Source organism: Peromyscus californicus, unplaced genomic scaffold, assembly GCF_007827085.1.
Source record: "Peromyscus californicus insignis strain IS unplaced genomic scaffold, ASM782708v3 Scaffold_14__1_contigs__length_90479793_seg_2, whole genome shotgun sequence".
In the NCBI taxonomy this organism is placed as follows: Eukaryota; Metazoa; Chordata; class Mammalia; order Rodentia; family Cricetidae; genus Peromyscus; species Peromyscus californicus.
This window is the reverse complement of record NW_026294436.1, coordinates 45328316-45347940: the sequence shown is the minus strand read 5'-3', so window position 1 is coordinate 45347940 and position 19625 is coordinate 45328316. Positions and strand designations below refer to the sequence as shown.

Genomic DNA, 19625 nt, shown 5'->3' with positions numbered 1-19625 from the left:
AATATGTGTAAAAGAAAATAGAAAACACTTTGAATTAGATGAAAATGAAGGCACACCATGTCAAAACTTAAGGGATACAGCCAAACCTGTGTTTAGAGGGATAGTTAAAGCTGTAAGAAGCAAAGAACTGTGAGGTCCCCTATTCAAAATTGTTAATACCATATTGAACCAAACCCAAGTCTCAGTGAAGCATGTGGCCCTTTTGTGAGGATAAAGGTCACAAGCCCATGCAACAACTATCTCTGCATATGATGTCCTGCCATATCTAGCCCAGGCCTCTCCTTTGAGCTCCATCCCTACACATGCAGCTGCCACTCTGTCTCTTCCTGGCAGTGCTGAGTCTTGAACCCAGGCCCTTATACATGCTAGGCAAGCACTCTACCAGTGAACTACGTTCCCAGGCCCTGTCATAATGTCTCTTGCTAATGTATCTAAAGATGTCTACAGTTGATAGTCAAAATGAGTTCTTCCTCACCTTATCCCTCCTCCTTGGCTAGGTGATCAAAATCTACTCAGAGGTCATATTCCATCTTGTGATTTTATTGCCTCTCAAATTCTGTCTATTTATCTTCTAAACACCTTCTTGAAAAAAAAAATCTACTTTACAACTGTACTAAGATCATTGAGTCCAAGCTCCTGAACCGCTTGAGACTTTCTTCCAGAATCTTGTTTATCCCCTCACTATTTATATATCTGAAGAGAATATTTATGCATAACATGGTCATCTCACTCCTGCTCGGAACCCTACTGTGACCCTGCATTCCATTGAAAAATCATCAAAATTCATGTGTGGATGGCAGGCAGGGTTCTGAGTAGAACTGACCTCTTTTTCAGCTGCATCTTTGGACCCATCCCCACCCATCGGTGGTGCTCCTGCTCCTCCTCCCCACCCCGTCTACCCACGAAGTAGCAACAGACAGGGAGGGTTTCCAATGGCCTTTCTGATCAGTGAGCAACCGATGACATGAACAAGGGAGGGAAGGAATGAATTTTCCAGGTTGGGAGAATTTAGCTCAGGCAAGATGCTGCATTTGGAGGACATGGTTTTCTCTCTTGCCCTGCCAGAGCTCTCTTTGGCAGATGTTCTGCATGAGGCAGCGCTCTCCCACTTTGAGCACGTAAATCTCAATAGGGCGAACTGTTGCAGAGAGTCTCAGTGCCTCTGTGCATCTGTTACAGTGGCTGGGAGACCGGCAGGGTGAAAACAATGGACACAGCAAGCCTCCAACGCATCAGTGCCTCCTGGTGCAAGCAGGAATGAGGACGGATGCACTAGGTTCTGTTCTTTTTCTTTGTACAGTTAGCACTTAGCACAGATGAGTGTCTATAGATGACGGTCAAAGATACAGACGAGAGGTGAGCCATTTCCAAGATGCCTACACTGCATTTTTGTGGTTGTTAGCCTTGGGCCTCTGTACAGCACTGCACAGAATGAGGAGTGCTCATGGCTAGCGTGTGTGACAATTGTCTCCTGATCCTAGCACCCTGGAGCAAGGAGAGGGACAAAGGTGAATGCCCAGCACCTGGGTCACCCACAATGAGGTAGAAATGGGAGCAAGGTTGAAATAGTCTTAAGAGGCTATGCTTCTACCAGTGGGAAGTTTTGTGTCTGTTCTGGGGTGTAGGAACAAATGTTTTTCCTATATGAGGTTTCTGTACAGACTGAGGGCAAGTGTGGTGATATTGTGTCCTCCAATATATTGTGCACCCTAATAAACTTATCTGAGGGCCAGAGAACAGAACAGCCACTAAATTAGACATAGAGGTCAGAAAATGGTGGTACATATGCCTTTAATCCTAGCATTCCAGAGGCAGAGATCCATCCAGATCTCTGTGAGTTCAAAGCCACACTGGGAACAGAGCCAGGCATGGTGGCACACACCTTTAATCCCAGGACTTGAGATCTCATGTCTTTGCTTGAGAAAGACACATGCCTTTAATCCCAGGAAGTAATGGCAGGAAGCAGAAAGGTATATAAGGCATGAGGACCAGGAACTAGAGGCTTTTAAGCTTTTAGGCTTTTAGCAGCAGTTCAGCTGAGATCCATTCGGATGAGGACTCAGAGGCTTCCAGTTTGAGGAAACAGGATCAGCTGAGAAGTTGGCGAGGTGAGGTTAGCTGTGGCTTGTTCTGCTTCTCTGACCTATCAGAATTCAGGCTCTCCTGAGTTTTTTATTTAATAAGGCCATTTAGAAATTCATGTTACAGGCAAGACTCTGTGGAGGCATGAGAGAATCCAGAATAACTTTATAAATGAAGATTCTTAAACATCTGGTTCACATTTATGTAGAAGTGGGACTAAGGCTCATTGTGGGGCAGGGGTAGGATGGTACTCTCTGCCACTCGAGCAATACAGTGCTAACTCTCCACACTCCACCCAACACATCAGAAACCCACAGCTCCTCAGAAGCCATCCCATCCAGAATCCCTTTCCCAGAAGTTCTCTCTTGTGGAATATTATTTTAACTAGGCAAAGATGTGTTACATTTGTTTATGCTGTGGAATATTACTTTAACTGTGTAAAGGTGTGTTACATTTGTTTATGCTGCATTTGTTTAATTATGTAAAGATGTGTTGCATTTGTTTCACCTTGCCTGCCCAAGGCACCTGATTGGTCAAATAAAAAGCTAAATGGCCAATAGCGAGGCAGAAAAAGGATAGGCGGGGCTGGAGGGCAGAGAGAGTAAGTAGGAGGAGACGTCTAGGCTCAAAAAGAGAGGAATGAGAGGAGGAGGAGGAGGAGGAGGAGGAGGAGGAGGAGGAGAAGAAGAAGAAGAAGAAGAAGATGACAAGGGAGACACCCGCCAGCTAGACACGAGCAGCAGTGAAAGCAAGATATAAAGAAGTAAGAGAGGTAATAAGCCCTAAGGCAAAGGGTAGATAAAGAGAAACAAGCTAAGTTAAGTTAAAAGAGCTAGCCAGGAATGAGCCTACGCGAGGCTGAGCATTCAAAACTAATCATGTCTCCATGCCATGATTTGGGAGCTGGTTGGTGGCCTAAAAGAGCCTGGTACAGTCCTCAGCCGTGCTATGGACGCGTACACTTCAATAGGTTCCTGGTATTGGAAACTCCTGGGCCTTTTCACCCGTGTAACCTCCTGTGCATTTTCATAGCTGCAGCCACCTCTCAGAATGGCTCACTTCTCATCTCCATCACTTCCTCCACTCCCACCCCTTCCTGTTCTCAAGGAACTATCAGCTAACTACTGACAGCAAGCACTTTCTTTAAGCAATTAAGTTGCTTGTGAGAAGTATGTTAGCACAGTTTCCGGTCATCACACTACTGTGACAGTGTGAAGGTATTTGATTCAGGGATGATTTTCTCCATTCATGTTCATAGCATGATCATCCCCCCCCCCCCCCCCCCCCCGTGTGTGTGTATGTACACATGTGTAGGTCAGAGGACAACTTTTAGGAGTCACTTGGTTCTCCTCTTCTACTGTGTGGAGGCAGACTCTCTTGTCATCTTTAATTGGCTGGCAAGCTTTGGGGAAATTCTCTTTCCTCTGCCACCATCTCAACTAGGAATGCTGGTATTACAGCTGTACATCACTATATTTGACTTCTATTTTTTAACGTGCGTTCCCGAACACAGGTTGTCAGGTTGCTATGGCATGCTCTGACCCACTGAGCCATCTCACTGGCCCTGATTTGGCTTTTTGTTATTGTTGTTTGTTTCTTTTGGGTGTTGTTTTTGATACAGGGTCTCATGTATCCTATGCTGGCTTTGAACTCACAATGTAGCTGAGGATGACTTCGAATTCCTGATCATATTGCCTCAAATGTTAACCCAAGTGCTGGGGTTGCAAGCCTGTGCCACCATGGCTGGTTTTATGTGATTCTGGGGATTGAATCTAGGGCCTTGTGCATGCTAGGCAAGTATTTTATCAATTGTCTACAACCCTAGGCCATGAGGCTGGTTTATGATATCTTTTAATTTCTACCAAATCATCACATTCTCAGTTAGAATAAGTGCCCTTTGCAAAGTGCTTCCTGTGTATGACAGGGCTTGCCACCCCTGAAAGTCTGTGGGTGGATACCTTTATTAATTTTAAAGAGAAAGATAGTGCATTTCAGGGAGTCAGGAGGACCCACCCTGGACACACTACCAGCAACGGTGGTTTAACCAGAAGTCCTTTGACCTTAAGTCCAGTATCTATCCTTCGATGCTCAGGGAATCTCAAGCTAAGCATTTCCTGAATATTTTAGCGATCTACCCTAATTTTTTTAAAGCACAGTTAAAGCTGTCAAATGTCTTTCAGAAGCTAAAAAAAACCAATAGATTCAATTCAATTTATGTAGACTTTTCTGCAACTGGCACAGAGTTCTAGGCTAAATATTGAGATTAGAAGTGGGGAAATCCAAGCTCTACCTTCTTCAAACTCATACACGAGGGACATTTTCTTCTCAATGATGTCTTCCCAACCCTTTCCCAATGCCCTTCAGCCCTTTAGAAAGAAAATAAATGATTTCTTTTGCCAAGCTGGAGGTCTTGCCTCTTCAGACTGGCTTGATCTGGGAAGAAAAAAACATGCTTCTGGAAATCTGGGAATGGGCTTTAGGCAGACCCTGACAGGAGTGAGCTGTTTCAGTCGCTATCCATCTGAACCAAGAGTGTATGGTAACACAGTGTGATGAGAGACAGCATACCTGTCTCCTGTAGCACCAAGATGTGGACCCCCAATTTTCCATGCCTTGAACTCTGTGGCTATATATACACCACAGCAGGAAGAGACACCATCACACTCTCTTGGGAGCTAGATCTGCCAATGGACATTGCCTTCAGTCCCGCTGGCATTTTGACTGTCTCCCAATTACATAAAACCTTCACAGCTAGCTCAACATCATGGAGAACTGCCACAGCTAGGCATAATAGAGCAAACCTGTAGTCCCAGCTGTGGCAGAAGCAGGACGATCATGAGTTCAAGGTCAGCCTTGTGTACACAGTAAATTCAAGGCTAGGCTGAGCCTTGTGGGACCTTGCATGAAAATGTAAGTAGATAGATAGATAGATAGATAGATAGATAGATAGATAGATAGATAGATAGATAGATAGATGGTAGATAGGAGGAGGGGGGGAGGAAAGAAAAAAAGACATGAGAGCTGTTGTGGAGATGACTGTTTTCCAAAACACAACGCTGCACCCAAGCAGCCCTGAAGGTATGGCTGAGTCAATAGGAAGAAAATATCTCAAATTCCTAAAAAATCCACAAGTGAAAATGGTGCCTTTTCCCCAGTGCCCCACAGGACTTGCAGGGAGGCTGAGTTGGGAAAGGGGATCTGTGTGGGAAGAGTCTCTACCTGACACTAAGGGGCAGTGGATTATTTACACGGTTAGTGACTTTATTACCCTTTTTGATCCATCTCCATTCTTGCGACACAACGAACAGCTTTCCTGACTGTTCCCTGGTAATCCTTCACTTTCCCCTGTTATCATGGAGCCATTTCTAGGAACCTTACTGAGATGTGGATCCCTTCTGAGATGTATACTGCTGGGCCTTCCTGAGTCACCTGAACAGAATCTTGGATGTGGGTTCCATTTTTAGGTAAAATTTTAAGATTTTTAAGAAAGAAAGGCAGTCTTTTCTTCTAACTTTAGTGTGGTGATACTGTGTTTCCCAATATGTTGTACACCTTAATAAACTTATCTGGGGTCAGATAACAGAACAGCCGCTAGATAGACATAGAGGCCAGAAAATGGTGGCACACACACCTTTAATCCTAGATTCTGGAGTCAGAGTTTCATTTGGATCTCTGTGAGTTCAAAGCCACACTGGAAACAGCCAGGCATGGCGACACACGCTTTTAATCCCAGGAAGTGATGGCAGGAGACAGAAAGGTATAAAAGGCATGAAAACCAGGAACTAGCCTGGTTAAATTTTTAGGCTTTTAGCAGCAGTTCAGCTGAGATTCATTCCGAATGAGGACACAGAGGCTTCCAGTTTGAGGATACAGGATCAACTGAGAAGTTGGTAAGGTGAGGTCAGCTGTAGCAGGTTCTGTTTCTCTGATCTTTCAGCGTTCACCCCAATACCTGGCTTTGAACTTCATTTTACTTTTTCTTTTAAAGAAACAGTGCTTAAGAGATTGTGAGGTATTTGGGGCCCTCAGACAATCTCTACCTTTTATTGTTGTCCATCAGGTAAAACAAGGGAGCCAAAGGTCTAATTTACAAGTAACTCTTGGTTTGAAACCCAATTGACTCCAGGAGAACCATGGTAAATCGAAGGAGCCTGAGTCAAACTCACATTCTGTAAGCACCATCTTCTAAATTCCACCCCCAGCCCTGAAATCTAATCTTGGACCATAAAAATACCCAGAGTAATTCCCAAAAAGGGTAGTAAAAATAAACTAAATAAAACACAGTTATATATTTTTCAAACATTTATAAACTATATAAAACAAATTTAATAGAAAAACTGTAACAATGTTCCACTGGGGGATACCTTTTGTGTTTTGAGCTGTAGTAGATTGACTGATGTTTCCTAACATGTTGCTTCCATAGAGTCTGGAATAGAGTTATTTTCTTTCCTTCATAAATGCTGTATAACAGTCTCTCAGTAGAGGGTGTGATCTGGGGACATTTGGCCATGGCAGATTTTGTTGCTATTATTTAGTGGGATGGGGATGGTCTTACCAGAACTTGGTGAGTAGCTGCCTGGGATGCTGCTAAACACCTTATAATACAGGACAGTTCCCCCACAACAAAGAAATATATGACAGAAACATCAACATCACCAGCTCAGTGAATATCAACTCTCTGATAAGCCATGGGCATTTAAAACTGAGTTATTATTTGAATCTTGTTTTTTATAAAAGGGACATGAATTTAGAATGCATTTACTCAAATATTTCATATTTTAAATGGACTGTGATGGGGTCTGGGAATGGGATAGGAGGGCAGTAGTAGTTCTATGTGGACTTCCTTAATGACTCCCTCTAACAATAGGCCCACCAAGCTGCCTTTAAGAACTTGGATTGCCATTGTTGCCAAGACTTTCAAGGTGGCAACTCTGAGTTTTATTTAAGTCATAAAAGGTAAGCCTGTGGGTCCCAAATCAAACAAGGTACTGCCTGAATCTATATGTAATATCCACATTACCTCTACCAGTTCTTACCTTTTTTTTTAAATCTTAACATTTCCTGTACGGCTAGCAAATTGAATTTTCATAATTGCTACTACATTTCTGGTAATTTCTATTTGTTTTCCACAAGCCTCTAAAGAGCTGATTGTCACAAAGAGTAGACCTAAAGACTTCACACAGCTATGAAGGGACACTTGACAGCATTTTTAATTTAAAGCTTTAAAAGCCATCAACATTAACGGTGCCATCACCTTTCAGGACACCTCCTCTCCCCCCTCAGGAGGATGTGGGAGTAATCAGTCCTTTGAGAAGGTTCTGTTGGTTCTCAGAGACAAGGAGCTCCTTAATTGCCACTTTTCTTAGTGTTTGAAATGTTTGAAATGTGTCTGAGTTTAAAAAGGAAATTTCAATATTGAAATGACAACGCTTATCCTAATTAGTTGGGCTCTTTTGCTGCATGTCTCTCTCCAGTTCCTCGTGAACACATAAACAGAAGTTTGGAAATTTTGCTCTATTTTATTTGACAAGCTTTGAGCGAGGGGACTTACATATGTGTGAAATATCTGGGTCAGAAAGAAGGGATTTCAGGAAAAATGAGCAGAAAAGGGAAGAGGCAAAAAGAGAGTAAGTGTTTGACCTGCAAACCAGCCTGCTAAAACTTTAGTTTGTGCTGTGATGTCCCCATGGGAGGGACATCTATGGGAAAGGAGCCATTCCCATGTGGTTTACTACCAGCCAATAGTGTGAGGGTTACTTTTGTGTGGATCGTACTGGATTATAACATGCAGTACCTAGATTAAAGGTTATTTCCACGTGTGTCTGTGAGGGTGCTACTGCAGGAGACAGACATGGATTGGCAGGCTGGATAGGTAGACTGGGTAAGTTCCCAGTGTGGGTGGGTACCATCTCATCAGCGGGGGATAGTAATAGGTCAAGAAAGCTGAGAAAGGACATTGTTTCCTGTTTCTTCCTGCTTGTCTGCTGACCTGAGACCTAGGGATTTTCTTGTCCTTAGACTGGGATTGTCCTTGGCTTTCCTGGTTCTTTGGCCTTCAGACTTGAACTAAACTATATCCACTGGCTTTCCTGGGTTTCCAGCTTGTGGACGGCAGATCATGAGTCTTCTTAACTTCTGTGGTCACATAGGCCAATTCTTATGTCTGTCTGTATTCTATCATCATCACCATACTCTATCACATTAGTGCTGTCTCTTAGGAGAACTTTAACACACTGGTACCAAAGTCCCAGCACTTAATATGGACTAAATCAGTATATAGTGAGGGGATAAATAAAAAATTTTCGCTGAAAAAAGGAGAGACACAGAGAGAAAGAGAACAAATTTCTTCAAGGAAGTAGGGATGGGAGGCCTTTTGAAGTCACCAGGAATTCTCTATCATTTAAAACAATGGTTTATTTTTAATTATGTGAGTGTAAATGCATGTGTATGAGTGCGCGCATGCATGCACATGCACTCAGGGGTTCAGACACTAGAAAAGGGCATTGAGTTTCCTGAGTCTGGAGTTATACAGGTTGTTGTGAGCTGCCCAATATGAATGCTGGGTAACTTAAAGTGCTCTTAACTATTGAGTATTGGAGGATTTATTAAAGCAAATCCACGTAGTTAAAAGGGAGGTTTATTTTGGGGGTAACTTAACAACAAGTAAAGGGATAGGTTACAGGATACGGGAGAGGTGAGGTGCAGTCCAGCGGTGTTCTCTGGAGAACTCTGCTCGGTCTACCATCCAGCATCACCAGAAACCAAGAGGGCTGGCACATCTGGATCTCGGGTCTTATGCCCGCCTCAGGGGCAGGCCATAGGTAGGTGTGACAGTTACTGGAAGCCTCACTGGGGATAGTACTTCCAGGTCAAAGCTGGAACAGCTGCCCACTACAATTGAGGTGCCTCCCCAGCCCATAGTCTCCATCTGTTTAACTAAAGTCAGCATTGGGTTTGCTATGTAATTGGTAGTCATTGAGAGTTAAGATGAGTGGAAAATAACAAGATGCACATTTACATGTGTGTCTGAGAGAGCGATGAACATTTATTTTCCAATTCCTTGCAAACCGAGGCAGTGGAGTACATTCTAATCCAGTGATTCTCAACCTTCCTAATGCTGTGACCCTTTAAGACAGTTCCTCACATATGGTGACCCCCAACCACAAAATTATTTCATCACTACTTTATAACTATAATTTTATACTGTTATGAATCCCAATGTAAATATCTGATATGCAGGATATCTGATATATGATTCCTCCAAAGGGGTCATGACCCATAGGTTGAGAACTGCTGTTTTACTTGTTACAGGAAAGGAGAGATGCAGGCCTGGAGGCCTCTCATTTTGTGATGATGTCTTATTGCTGACTGGCAGAAGGACCACTGCTGAAGCACAGGTCCCCAGGGCCACTCAGGGCATTATGGGGGAGAAGATGATACAGGGTAATTGCACTGATTACTAATGCTGTGAACATTTCTCTTGCTTAATAATCCACTTTTAATTTTACCCGTGGCAGTTTGTAGTTCCCACAACACAGCAATAATTAAATCTGTGTTCAGATGGTTGTAAATGTACCCAGAGGTCTTAAGCAATGGGTGAATTATACCCATTTAAGTTAGAACATAATGCTAGCATTCAGCCCTCCCAGAATAAATACTAATTACCCAAGTTCCTTTAAGTTCCACCAGATCCCTTTAGTTTCTACTTCTGTTTCCAGAGAGCAAGAGAGATGGGATTCAAATGGCGGGTTTTCATCCCAGTATTATAGTTATCACCCCTCTGCTACAAAATTCTGAGGTCTGGCTAGCCAGGCGGTTTACTCAAAGCAGGGCCAGGAAATGTGGCTGCTTTTAAAGGCCTTCCTTGAATGACATTCCAGAATTTGGGTGGGGAGGGAATGGGTAGTGTTAAGAAATAGGAAACAGGACACAGGGAAAAGGCCAGGAAAGTGCCCCTACACCCATATCTCCTGTTCATAAAGGGCTCCTTCAGTGGGCACAGTGGATGGCCCAGATGTGTGAAGAAGCCTGTTGGCACCAGAAAAAAACAAAACAAAAAAAGTAATGAATCCTTTTTTGTGGCTTATTCTCAGGAATGTAATTTAGTCCCTTCTTTCAAATACTTACTATTTCTTCATTTTAACAAGGGACATGAAGAAAGTTTGCTCTTCCTTGGGGGTTTGGGGATTTCACAAGGTTTGGCCTGTGGTAGCTGCTTGTGGGGAGCTATGGCTGCATGCTCTCTCATGTGGTCCCAGGGAGTCAGCAAACATTTATACTAAACACCTTCTGGCTTAGTGTCTATACACGGCCTCATGCCCCTTGGAATTTTCCCACTTTGATAATTTGCATTCTCATGGGACCTGGTCACCCTCCCCTCCCCTAGCCAGGCTCCTATGAACCCCCTTTACTCTCAGTGGGGCAGAGCTCTTCTTCTTTACTGCGTTGAGTGCAGTCTACTGCTCAGGTACCCCAAGACTGACTTTGTGACCTTACGGAACTGAATAGGATGGAAGTTTCTCTTGTCATCCTCTTCTTGGGGGCTATTCCCAGCTGGGGTCCTGCCACGTGTAACCTGGAGGCTAGAGTCGATCTTACACTGTACATTAGCAGAAAGACAGAGGGAGAAGGCCTTCATGGGTGACCAAGTTGAGGAAGAGTTGACCGCTAGAGCCACCCTTAGAATGGCTGCTGGTAAATTAGTTCTAAGCTGGAGTGGTAAGGCCTGGCCAGGCCAGGGCAGTAACTAAGGGAAGGCAGGAAGGTTTAGAATGTCGGGGCTGTCAAATAGTCTCAGTCAACACCCATAGGTGGCACTAGAGATTTGGAGATGTGGCTGTCACAGGGCACTCCAGGGTTGAGGGTGCCCAGAGAGAAGCAGGAGGGGGGCAGACTGGACCACTGTCATGGGGGCTGATCCAGGACATCAAACCATAGATAAGACCACAGTCTGCCACTTGCTAGTCACCTACTGTGAAGGCAAAGCAAAGAGGGAGATTAAGAATTCTGGGGAGATGGAGAGCAAGGAAGAGGTGTGAGAAGAAAGGAGGCAGGAGGCACAAGAGAGTGGAAGGATAGGGGCTGGGGAGAGATGGCAAGGCGGAATTGGCAGAATAGGAACAGAGCAGGGCACAGGGACACTAGGAACAAGGACCGCTCACTTGAAAGGGTGATGCAGAGGAGTCATGTGGGTAGAAGCAGGCTGGTAACTGCTGAGGAGAGGGGACCCAGAGAAACCAGGGTTAAAAAGGCACCCCTCCATAATTCCCCTAAGAATGGAGAAGACACATACCTTTCCTTCAGGATCTTTTATTAACGTATAGAAAATGTGTTTAAAAAAGGAACTATACAGAGGCTAAAAGCAACCGGGACTAAAAATACTAGTTAACAATGGTTAACAAGCAGATTCCAGTCTTTGAGCTACGGTGTCATGAAAGGATGGGACAAGCTGGCTCTCCCTCTTCCTTCCTCTCTAGCTTCTTACTTTAGTTCATCAGAGTGTACATCGCCCAATGAGCATATTCATATAACCCTTTTCTTCCTTTTGGCCTTTCTTTTAAGTAAGAGCCTTTTCAAGTACAGTGTAGCTACAAAGTCAGTAAATTGGTCTTTGTTATTTTTACCTTAAAAGGCTATTAAAGGTTAAGACCACAAATTCAAATTCGGAGGGATTGGAGGATTTGGTGCTTATGATTTCTCAGGATGACAACCGAGAGACCACCAGGTTGAGTTTCATCTGCTTGGAGCCCTAGCTAATGTCCCTCAGAGTCACAGTGACTTGTTTAGGGCACCTGGGAATTCCTACAGCTTGAGGGTACTTGGGGTTGGAAGGTTGGAATAATTTGTGTGTGTGAATACAGCAGGGAAGTGCATGTATGTTAAGGAGAGGCAGGAGGGAATAGATTCTGACCCTTGTTTGTGAGTCCCCACAGTGGCCCTAGGCCTTGAAAGGGATAAAGAAGCTAGATAGGATTACTCCCTTGGAGGATGTTTCTGCAGGAAATGCAGTGCTTTCTGTATCTAATGCATGTCTGAAGTGCCACCCCAAAGAGCCACCACTCTGAGGGGACCTGAGTTCCCTCTTGGGGAGATCTGGAGGGGAAAAGGGGTTCAGTGTTGGAGTTTTTGCCTGATAGGTGAAACCACCAAGTTTCTGATATTTTTCTAAATCGTCCTCCAAAAAAGTCGCAAAGTTAGTCAGGGATGTAGCAAATCGTTCTCCCAGGCTTCTCATTCACTGGGGGTAAGAGACAGGTAAAGAGCAGGAGAAAGAAATGAGAATAAATACACAGAACTTCCCTCCTGTCTCCTTGTAGCTCCAGCCTTCACAAATGTCCTCTGATGTGTTCCTTCAGGGAGTCCTGGAGTCTGGGAGGGGGTTGTGTGTATTTTGCCCGCACCCCGCTGATCTCAGCCCACACATTCATAGGGTGTTTGCTTCTGCTGCTGTCTGCAGTTTGTTTGAACACACTCATAACTCCTTACAAATTCCAGGCTCAAACTGACACCCCAGGAACTCACACTGTGTTAACCTGTGATCCCCGCTTCCTTGATCCTGGTTCTGTCTCTTGCTTTAGTTTGAGAAGGGGTCTGTGTTAGAAAAGAGGGAGGCTGCTGCCTCTGGACTCGGGTGGGAAATCGCATTTGTGTCCTGGCCCCATCTTCAAAAAGTTAAACAGAAAGAGAATTGCTGCCAGGCTATTTCTTACTACTTCTGACAGCTTGGGTTGAGGCGTCCCTGGAGTGTGTAGCAAGGTGTGTGTGTGTGTGTGGGGGGGGGGGGGAACAGCAAGAATTCCCATTTGTTAAAAGGAAAAGGAAAGAAGAATGGAGTTAGAAAACCTCCATGAGAATGTTACTGAGATCCAAGCTGGCGGCTGCATGGCTCACTGTGACAGCAGCTTTACAAACAAGAAAAATCAAGGAAGTTTATATTGGACAGAGATGATGGCTCTCCTCAGAAACTGTGTGACTTCAGGCATGTGACTTAACAATCCTGTACTTCCATTTCCCTCATTTGTAAAATGGTTAAAACTGACTCTGGATTGTGGGGAGAATTCAATAAAGTAATTGATGTAAAGGCCTTTGCACAGAATCTGATCAATAAGTACTATTTTTTCTCAGTCTCTATTAAAGGAGAGACAAAATAGAAAAAAAAATATTGTACCAGGTCTACCCTGGTTTTATGCCTCATTGGCTGCGTGAACTAGGGCAAGCTGCTTGCACATTTCTGCCTTGCTTTACTTGAGTATGAAGCGAGGGGGGTGTGTTAGGTGATTTCAGGAATTCCCTTTGGCTTCAAAGGAGTGTTTTTTAATATTTGCCTAGGGGACAGGGTTGAGCATGTTAGTGTTCAATGATGGATTGTTTAAAGGCAATAGATTTCTCTGGGGGCTGTGAAACTACTGACAAGAAGAAAACAGTTCCCATCCATGTATCTGGCTCCCAATACTACCCCCATCCCAGGCTTCCTCAGTATAGTGTGCCTAGATCTCAAAGATTCTTGTATTTTTCCCTCCAGAGCAAGTGGCCAATGATTATACTCAGGAAAGTGTCCATTAGGGATCTTTGAGAGGGTTAAATATTTCTAAACTGGAAATTGAGCATTAGCCTAGCCTCACAGCTCAGATAATACAGTGCTGTTCTATAAAGTTAATAGAGGTGATCTTAGGAACAAGGGCTATGTTAAATGGATGCTCTGCAATAGCCTTCTTAAGCTGTGGAAGGGGGAGGATTTCCTGTTTGGAAAAAAAACCTAACACTGTCCAAAGACTGTGAGGTTTGCCAAGGACATTTGGACAATGAAGCACTGCAGGTGCAGTGAAGTCATGTTTCAGGCAAGGAGTGACCTTGAAAAATAAATCAGAAATACTTGCGATGATGAACCAGGCTGTGTGAACTGGGAAAGGAAAAGCGAGGTTGAGGCAAGACTGGTTGAGCAGCAAAGAAGGCCCCACTGCTTCTTGCTTCTGCACAGTAAGGCTTCCAGTGGCTTCCTGTCTCTGGCGAAGGATGGAACCTGTAGGAACTTTGTCTGGAGGCCAGAACTCGAGAAGCCAGTGCCAATGCTGTTGCCTTCACCGTGACTGCTCACCGGGTTTGGTTTCTGTGTTTCCATGGTGGGGCCGTCTCTAAGATTTGTTTTTGTTTTATAAGACTCCATCAGCTTCTTTTATTTAACTTACATTTTTTTCTTCCTTCTTCCTAGCTATTTTCTCAGAGCTTGAAGAAGACAAAACCGGCTTAATCTAAATCCAGCATGGATTTAGTTAGGATGAACCAAAGCCACTCTTTCCAAAGGGACCCGAGTCTACATCAACACATCCTCTAAAAAACGGGAGCTTTCCCTGATCCTGGTGACTTCCTACTGGTGCTGGTTTCCCTACTTAATTGGAGTAGTTTTCATTTGTTCTGTGAGCCCCCATTTGGCCTGGCAGTGCCAAAATACTGCAGTATTATTGGTAGAGATGCTATCACATATGGGAAAGTTGGACTATGGAAGAAACAAAGGCTTAGGAAAACAGTTAGTCAAAGCACTTCAGAAATTTGTTCTGAGGACCCAGTGGTCCAACGAAGAGAATCCAGAAGCCACAGGCCAGAAGCCAGCTCTGTCCCTGTATCCCCAGAGGGGGGAAGCTTGACTGCTTTGCTATCTGAATGAAAGCAGGCCATCTGGGAGGATAGATGAGAGACTGAACCCCAGACATTAAATAGCCTAGTCTCTGGGGCTCCCACACTTCTTCTTGTAGCTTGGGCAAGTTTGAGGTAAGCTAAGTATTCTCCCATCTCCTCTAGGACTGAAATTGCATTGAGTCTTTCAGAGTTTTGCTCTGGACATGTCAGAGTGGACAGTAGGATGTAAATAGAGGTGGCAGACCATCTCCACTCCCCCTCTTCGGAGGAAAAGAAACACCACCAAGGAATTGGATCAAGTGGGAGTTTTGTGATCAGCGAGCAAGGGGGAAGTGCCTCCACCCTTCCAGGAACCCTGGGTGAAGCGAAGAGCGGCAGACTATGCCTCAGGAGCACTTTCAACTGTGGTCACTGATGGCTCTTTTCCAAGCCCTCCGCTTGGTGCATCCACTGTTCTCATGGGTTCCACTTTTCTTTCTCCAGACAAAAGGACAAAGAGGAACTCACCAAACCTTTCTCAACCGATGCTTTGAAAAAAGCTCTTTGAAAAGGTTCGGTAATGACCTCTTGTCCCATAATCTATAGTTCTGTCCTGACACCAGTTTTTAAAGGTAAAAACATGTTCAAGGTAGTTTGTTTAGGCATCCTGCTCACTGGCAAGGCAACCTTGGTAGTTCAGGTTCATCTGTGAAGTGAGAGTTTTTTATCCATGAGGAGCTGATTGGCTATCCAGTAAAAGGCAACAGGATATTAGGGGTGAATCTCCCCTCTTTAGAGATAGGGTGTTGATAGCTGGGAGAAGGGGAAATTTAACTAGCTGTAGAAGTTGGCTTCACATTTCTCTGCTGCCATGTTGCTGTTCTTTTCCAAATCTATCTCCCGTATAAATGAGTTCTGGGTCCTGATTTGGTCTGAGGTCACCTGGAACCAGAAGAAGCATACTGCAGAGCCAGAAGCATGCTGCATCGTTTGCTACTTTTCATAAGCAGTTATGTAGGCATCTAGGTGCTGTGAACACCACCTTGCTGTCCTGTTACCATTAAGTCTGGTCTGAAGGCTAGTACTTTCTACAGGTCTGTCATCCCTGACGAAGAGTCTTCATAGTCTCTTTACCTTCCAGAAGCAGCCCTGGGAAAATGTGGATTCAATATGCTAGAAACAATCGACAACAGGGCATGCAAAAGGGAAGAGGAGAGTGGCCCGGCTCTCGATTGTAGGCAGTGAATCTGTGGCAGTCGCTAATGACTGGTTGTTACTGTTTTTGTTGTTGCTTGGGTTTTCCTGGAAGTGTGTATTCTAAAGTGTCTGCAGTTATACCGTATTCTTGACAGGGCCCACTTCAAGTCATTCTGAGTCCCTTACGGGAAAATTGGGTGCTTGGAATGGGTGCTGAGTGCTGCTGCCTGCCTCCTCAGGGACAAACCCAGGTGTGGGAAGGAGCAGATGAAAAAGAATCCATTAAGAAGCCCAACGTAGAGGTTAAGTCAGTCAAGTTCAGAAGCTTTGAGTCAAGCTTGCCATGGATCTTGAGAAGACAGTAGAATGCATAGTCTCTTCAAAACATAGAGTTTGGGGTGGAGCTCCCTCTACTTAACAAAAGGGATCTATAAACCCTTTTACAGAAGGTTGGATGAGCTGATCTTTGAAGTCCCTTCCTTACTTTAAAATTCCTTTAAGTGATTCTAGGTGATGCTGCCGATACTATTTATAAAAATGTTCCACAGGATAAAACAGTTCCAGTGAAAGGCAGTTTTGGATTTCCATTGATATTTCTTGATTTTCCCTGGAACTGATGACATGCAGTCTTGTTCCATTTCAGCTCCCTTGATGAGGTGGGCTGTACGGGCACACCCAGGTCCTTGGCTCTCTACAGACGCAATGGCTTCAACTTCTTTTGGCATTGGTGTCTCTCTCTCTCTCTCTCTCTCTCTCTCTCACACACACACACACACTCTCACTTTCTGTGTGTGTGTGTGAAGGAGAGAGAGTTCTGAATCCATTTCCTTCCTCCTTCCTTTTTTTCCTTCCCTTCTTCCATCTCCTCCTTGGAGATTCTGACATTTTCTTAATTGTGATGGCTCACCAAGACCAACTTTGATCCTGCTTTTCCTATCACAGATTAGCATTATTGGCTGTTAAAACTGAAGGGGTGTTAGAAATCCTTTTGGTCTAAGCTCCGATTCGATGGGTGAGGAACCTGAGGCCCAGAGAAGTGAATAAACCCATCAAGGTCCTGTAGCTGGCATGGTGGCAGAGGTGGCCCTATATCACAGCCCTCAAGTCCCTTATTGAGTGTGCTCACCTCCCACTCTGCATGATTGCTCTATATGTCGTTAAATCTCGTATAACTTGCAGACTCCTCTATCCCTCCTTGTCTTGGCTGTTTGAAGTCCATGTTGGATTAAGAAATGAAAACTCCACTTGTCATGTTTGGTCTTGGGTGTGGCAGTGGATCTATATCACAAAGATGGAGAAAGCTACAGAAAACAGCAAGATGACTCCAATGTCACACTGCTGGACATGTGATCATCAGTCAAGAGGACTGCTGCTTCTGGTTCAAAGCCTGGTTAGATGGTGGCTGATTCTATTACAAAATGTCTCCCCATCCTGTGACTGGTTGGCAAAGGTATAGGGTGCCCCAGATGGCAACCATGGACCCTACAGCAGACACACTGGGGTCTCAGGGAGGAGTGAGGACAGAGAGAAATCAGCTGAGAGACTTGGCACGGTTTGGGCAGAGGCTGCAGGGAAGACTGGCTGGCTTTTGATTTGTGGAGAAGCTGAAAGGTCATGGCTTCTATAGCCTCCAGTTTCCCAGGGCTTAAAAAATCAAATCATGCGGGGGTGGAGAGTTCGCTCCTCTCACCTTTGGAGTTCCAAATGCAATTTCCTCAGGCACTTTTCATCTTTCTTCTCAAAGCAGAATAATAAAGGGGGGATGGAAAGTGTTTCCCATGATCTCACCTCATTGAGGGGTCGGTTCTGCTTACCACAGGATCAAAACAAACAAGAGACCAGAACATTCTATCTCTTCCCAGGGTTATCAGTCAGGGGAATGGCTGATGGTCTTAGAACTTCTTCCCCTGATTTCTGTGAAGCCACTTGTACTGAGGATAGCCTGGCTGAGGACAGAACCAGAGACCTTCAAATAGGACATCCGGGGAAGGACTCCATGGTAAATGTGACCAGAAATGCAAAAAAGCAGCTCTAAGCAAGGTCAGTTTCCAGTGGGACTTACAGACTCCCTGGTAGGTGCCCTGGTTTCTACTCCCGTCCTTTCTCAGTGCCTGATGCAAACACGCCAGAAATAAAACCCTCCTTCTCCCTGTCCCACCACCAAAGAAAATTATTCCGTGACAGTGGCTTATGACACCCAGGGCCAGGGGCAGACAGCTTTGGCAACTGGAGTTCTAAACAATGGTTGGGTTTGTAGGTCTGTAGGGATACAACTAGGGAAGAGGTGGGGCTGGAAGAGGCCACTCCTCCTGAAAGTTAAATGTCAGAATGTGAGAATCTTTAGCCCATTTCAATGAACTCGAGCTGTTGTGTTAGTGTGTGTGTGTGTGTGTGGGGGGGTGTCTTCTCTCTTAAAAGGAGACTGGCCAAGCTTGCTTGCCGAAGCTTCTCTGGGCTGGTGTGGTCCCCTGGCCATGGTGAGCTGTGACCAGTTCACTCTTACTTAGAAATTGGAAGGTATCTCAGAAGGAGGGTAGAGAAAGAAGGCGTGTGTGCCTGTCTCTGTAACAATCTGTACTTCATGGCCTGTTTGTGAATTGTATTTCAAACTCCCCAGTTTTCCTCCTCTGTAACAAAGGAGGGGGTGGGCAGGGAGAGGACTGATTAGCAGGGAGCATGTAGCCCGAGGGTCAGGCTCCAAGGCAGCAGAAACGAGGAGCAGATGGTACCTAACTGATCCCTGCTTCCTTCAGAGACTCTGAATATGTTGTGAAGCACATTACTGTTGCCCCTCCCCCCCTTGTCTCATATTATAAAATACAAACAAAATGACAGAAAAGATCGTCTGGCTGGTGGCTGGCTGCCCAGTGCTCAGAATTTCACGGCTCGCCGTTTCCTCCCGGCCGTGAGACGGTGGTTGTAGGGCCTCATCTTCATTTCTACAAAGGGGATGGAGAATTCATGGCCTTTCCAATGGTACCAGTTGATCCCCTGGGTGTGAGAAAGATGAACATGTCAGATCACCCTTCCCCCACGGCTTGAGAGGAAGAGAATGACTGGATCGAGAGAGATCCACTTAGGGACTTAGCTCTTCTCAGTCCACAAGCAGCTTATGGCGGAGTTCCCAGTATGATGAAGAGAACTGGGTCTCTTTCCAGCTTTCCCTTTAAACAGGCCTGGGTCTTTATACAAGGCAAGTCGTGGGTCATTTCTTATTGCTAGTTTTATGTTTTTTGCCTTCAGAAGTTTCTTGTACTTGGGGACAGTGGTGAGTGTTGTGGGAGCCCACAAAGGTTTCCTAGTGAGATCTAAGCTTGCTTTACCCAGCCGGGCTGCATTAGTAGATGGCTTGATCATGTGCATGGTGACCAGGTGTCTGGGATGGTCTGCACTTGGCTGTGCTGGGGGGAGGTCTTTTGCTCAACCCCTTGGCATTCCTTTAAAAGTCCTTTAGCAGAGACAGAAGGGGCTGGTGGATTTTGACCCAGGCCCTCCCGAGGCTATCCTGTTTCTCTCTCTCTCCTCTATATTTCTATCTAAATATTTCTCACTTCTCCCTCCTCAAGAGTACCCTGGAAGAAAAAGTGGGAGCTGGTCTCCCTCAGAGTGTCAAAATCCCAAGTAGGTTAGAAGCATTTTGAATAGTGTAACCATGGACTGCTCATTCATGATGCAGAGACTTGGGTGGTTTCCAGCTGGGGTGAGCAACCTCTGGGGTTTGCCAAGGACTAAGG

At 45.0% G+C, this 19625-nt stretch overlaps 1 protein-coding gene across 3 annotated transcripts in view; it reads right to left on the bottom strand.

The window, feature by feature from the left end:
• Window positions 1–11375: 11375 nt before the first annotated feature.
• The window catches only part of Tnr (tenascin R), a 403889-nt gene continuing 395639 nt past the window's right edge, over window positions 11376–19625 (bottom strand). For all 3 annotated transcript variants that reach the window (XM_052737334.1, XM_052737335.1, XM_052737337.1), the window contains one exon: window positions 11376–18882. In XM_052737334.1, the coding sequence (XP_052593294.1) occupies window positions 18763–18882 (120 nt within the window). In that variant the 3' untranslated portion in view covers window positions 11376–18762. The remainder of the gene's footprint in view (window positions 18883–19625) is intronic.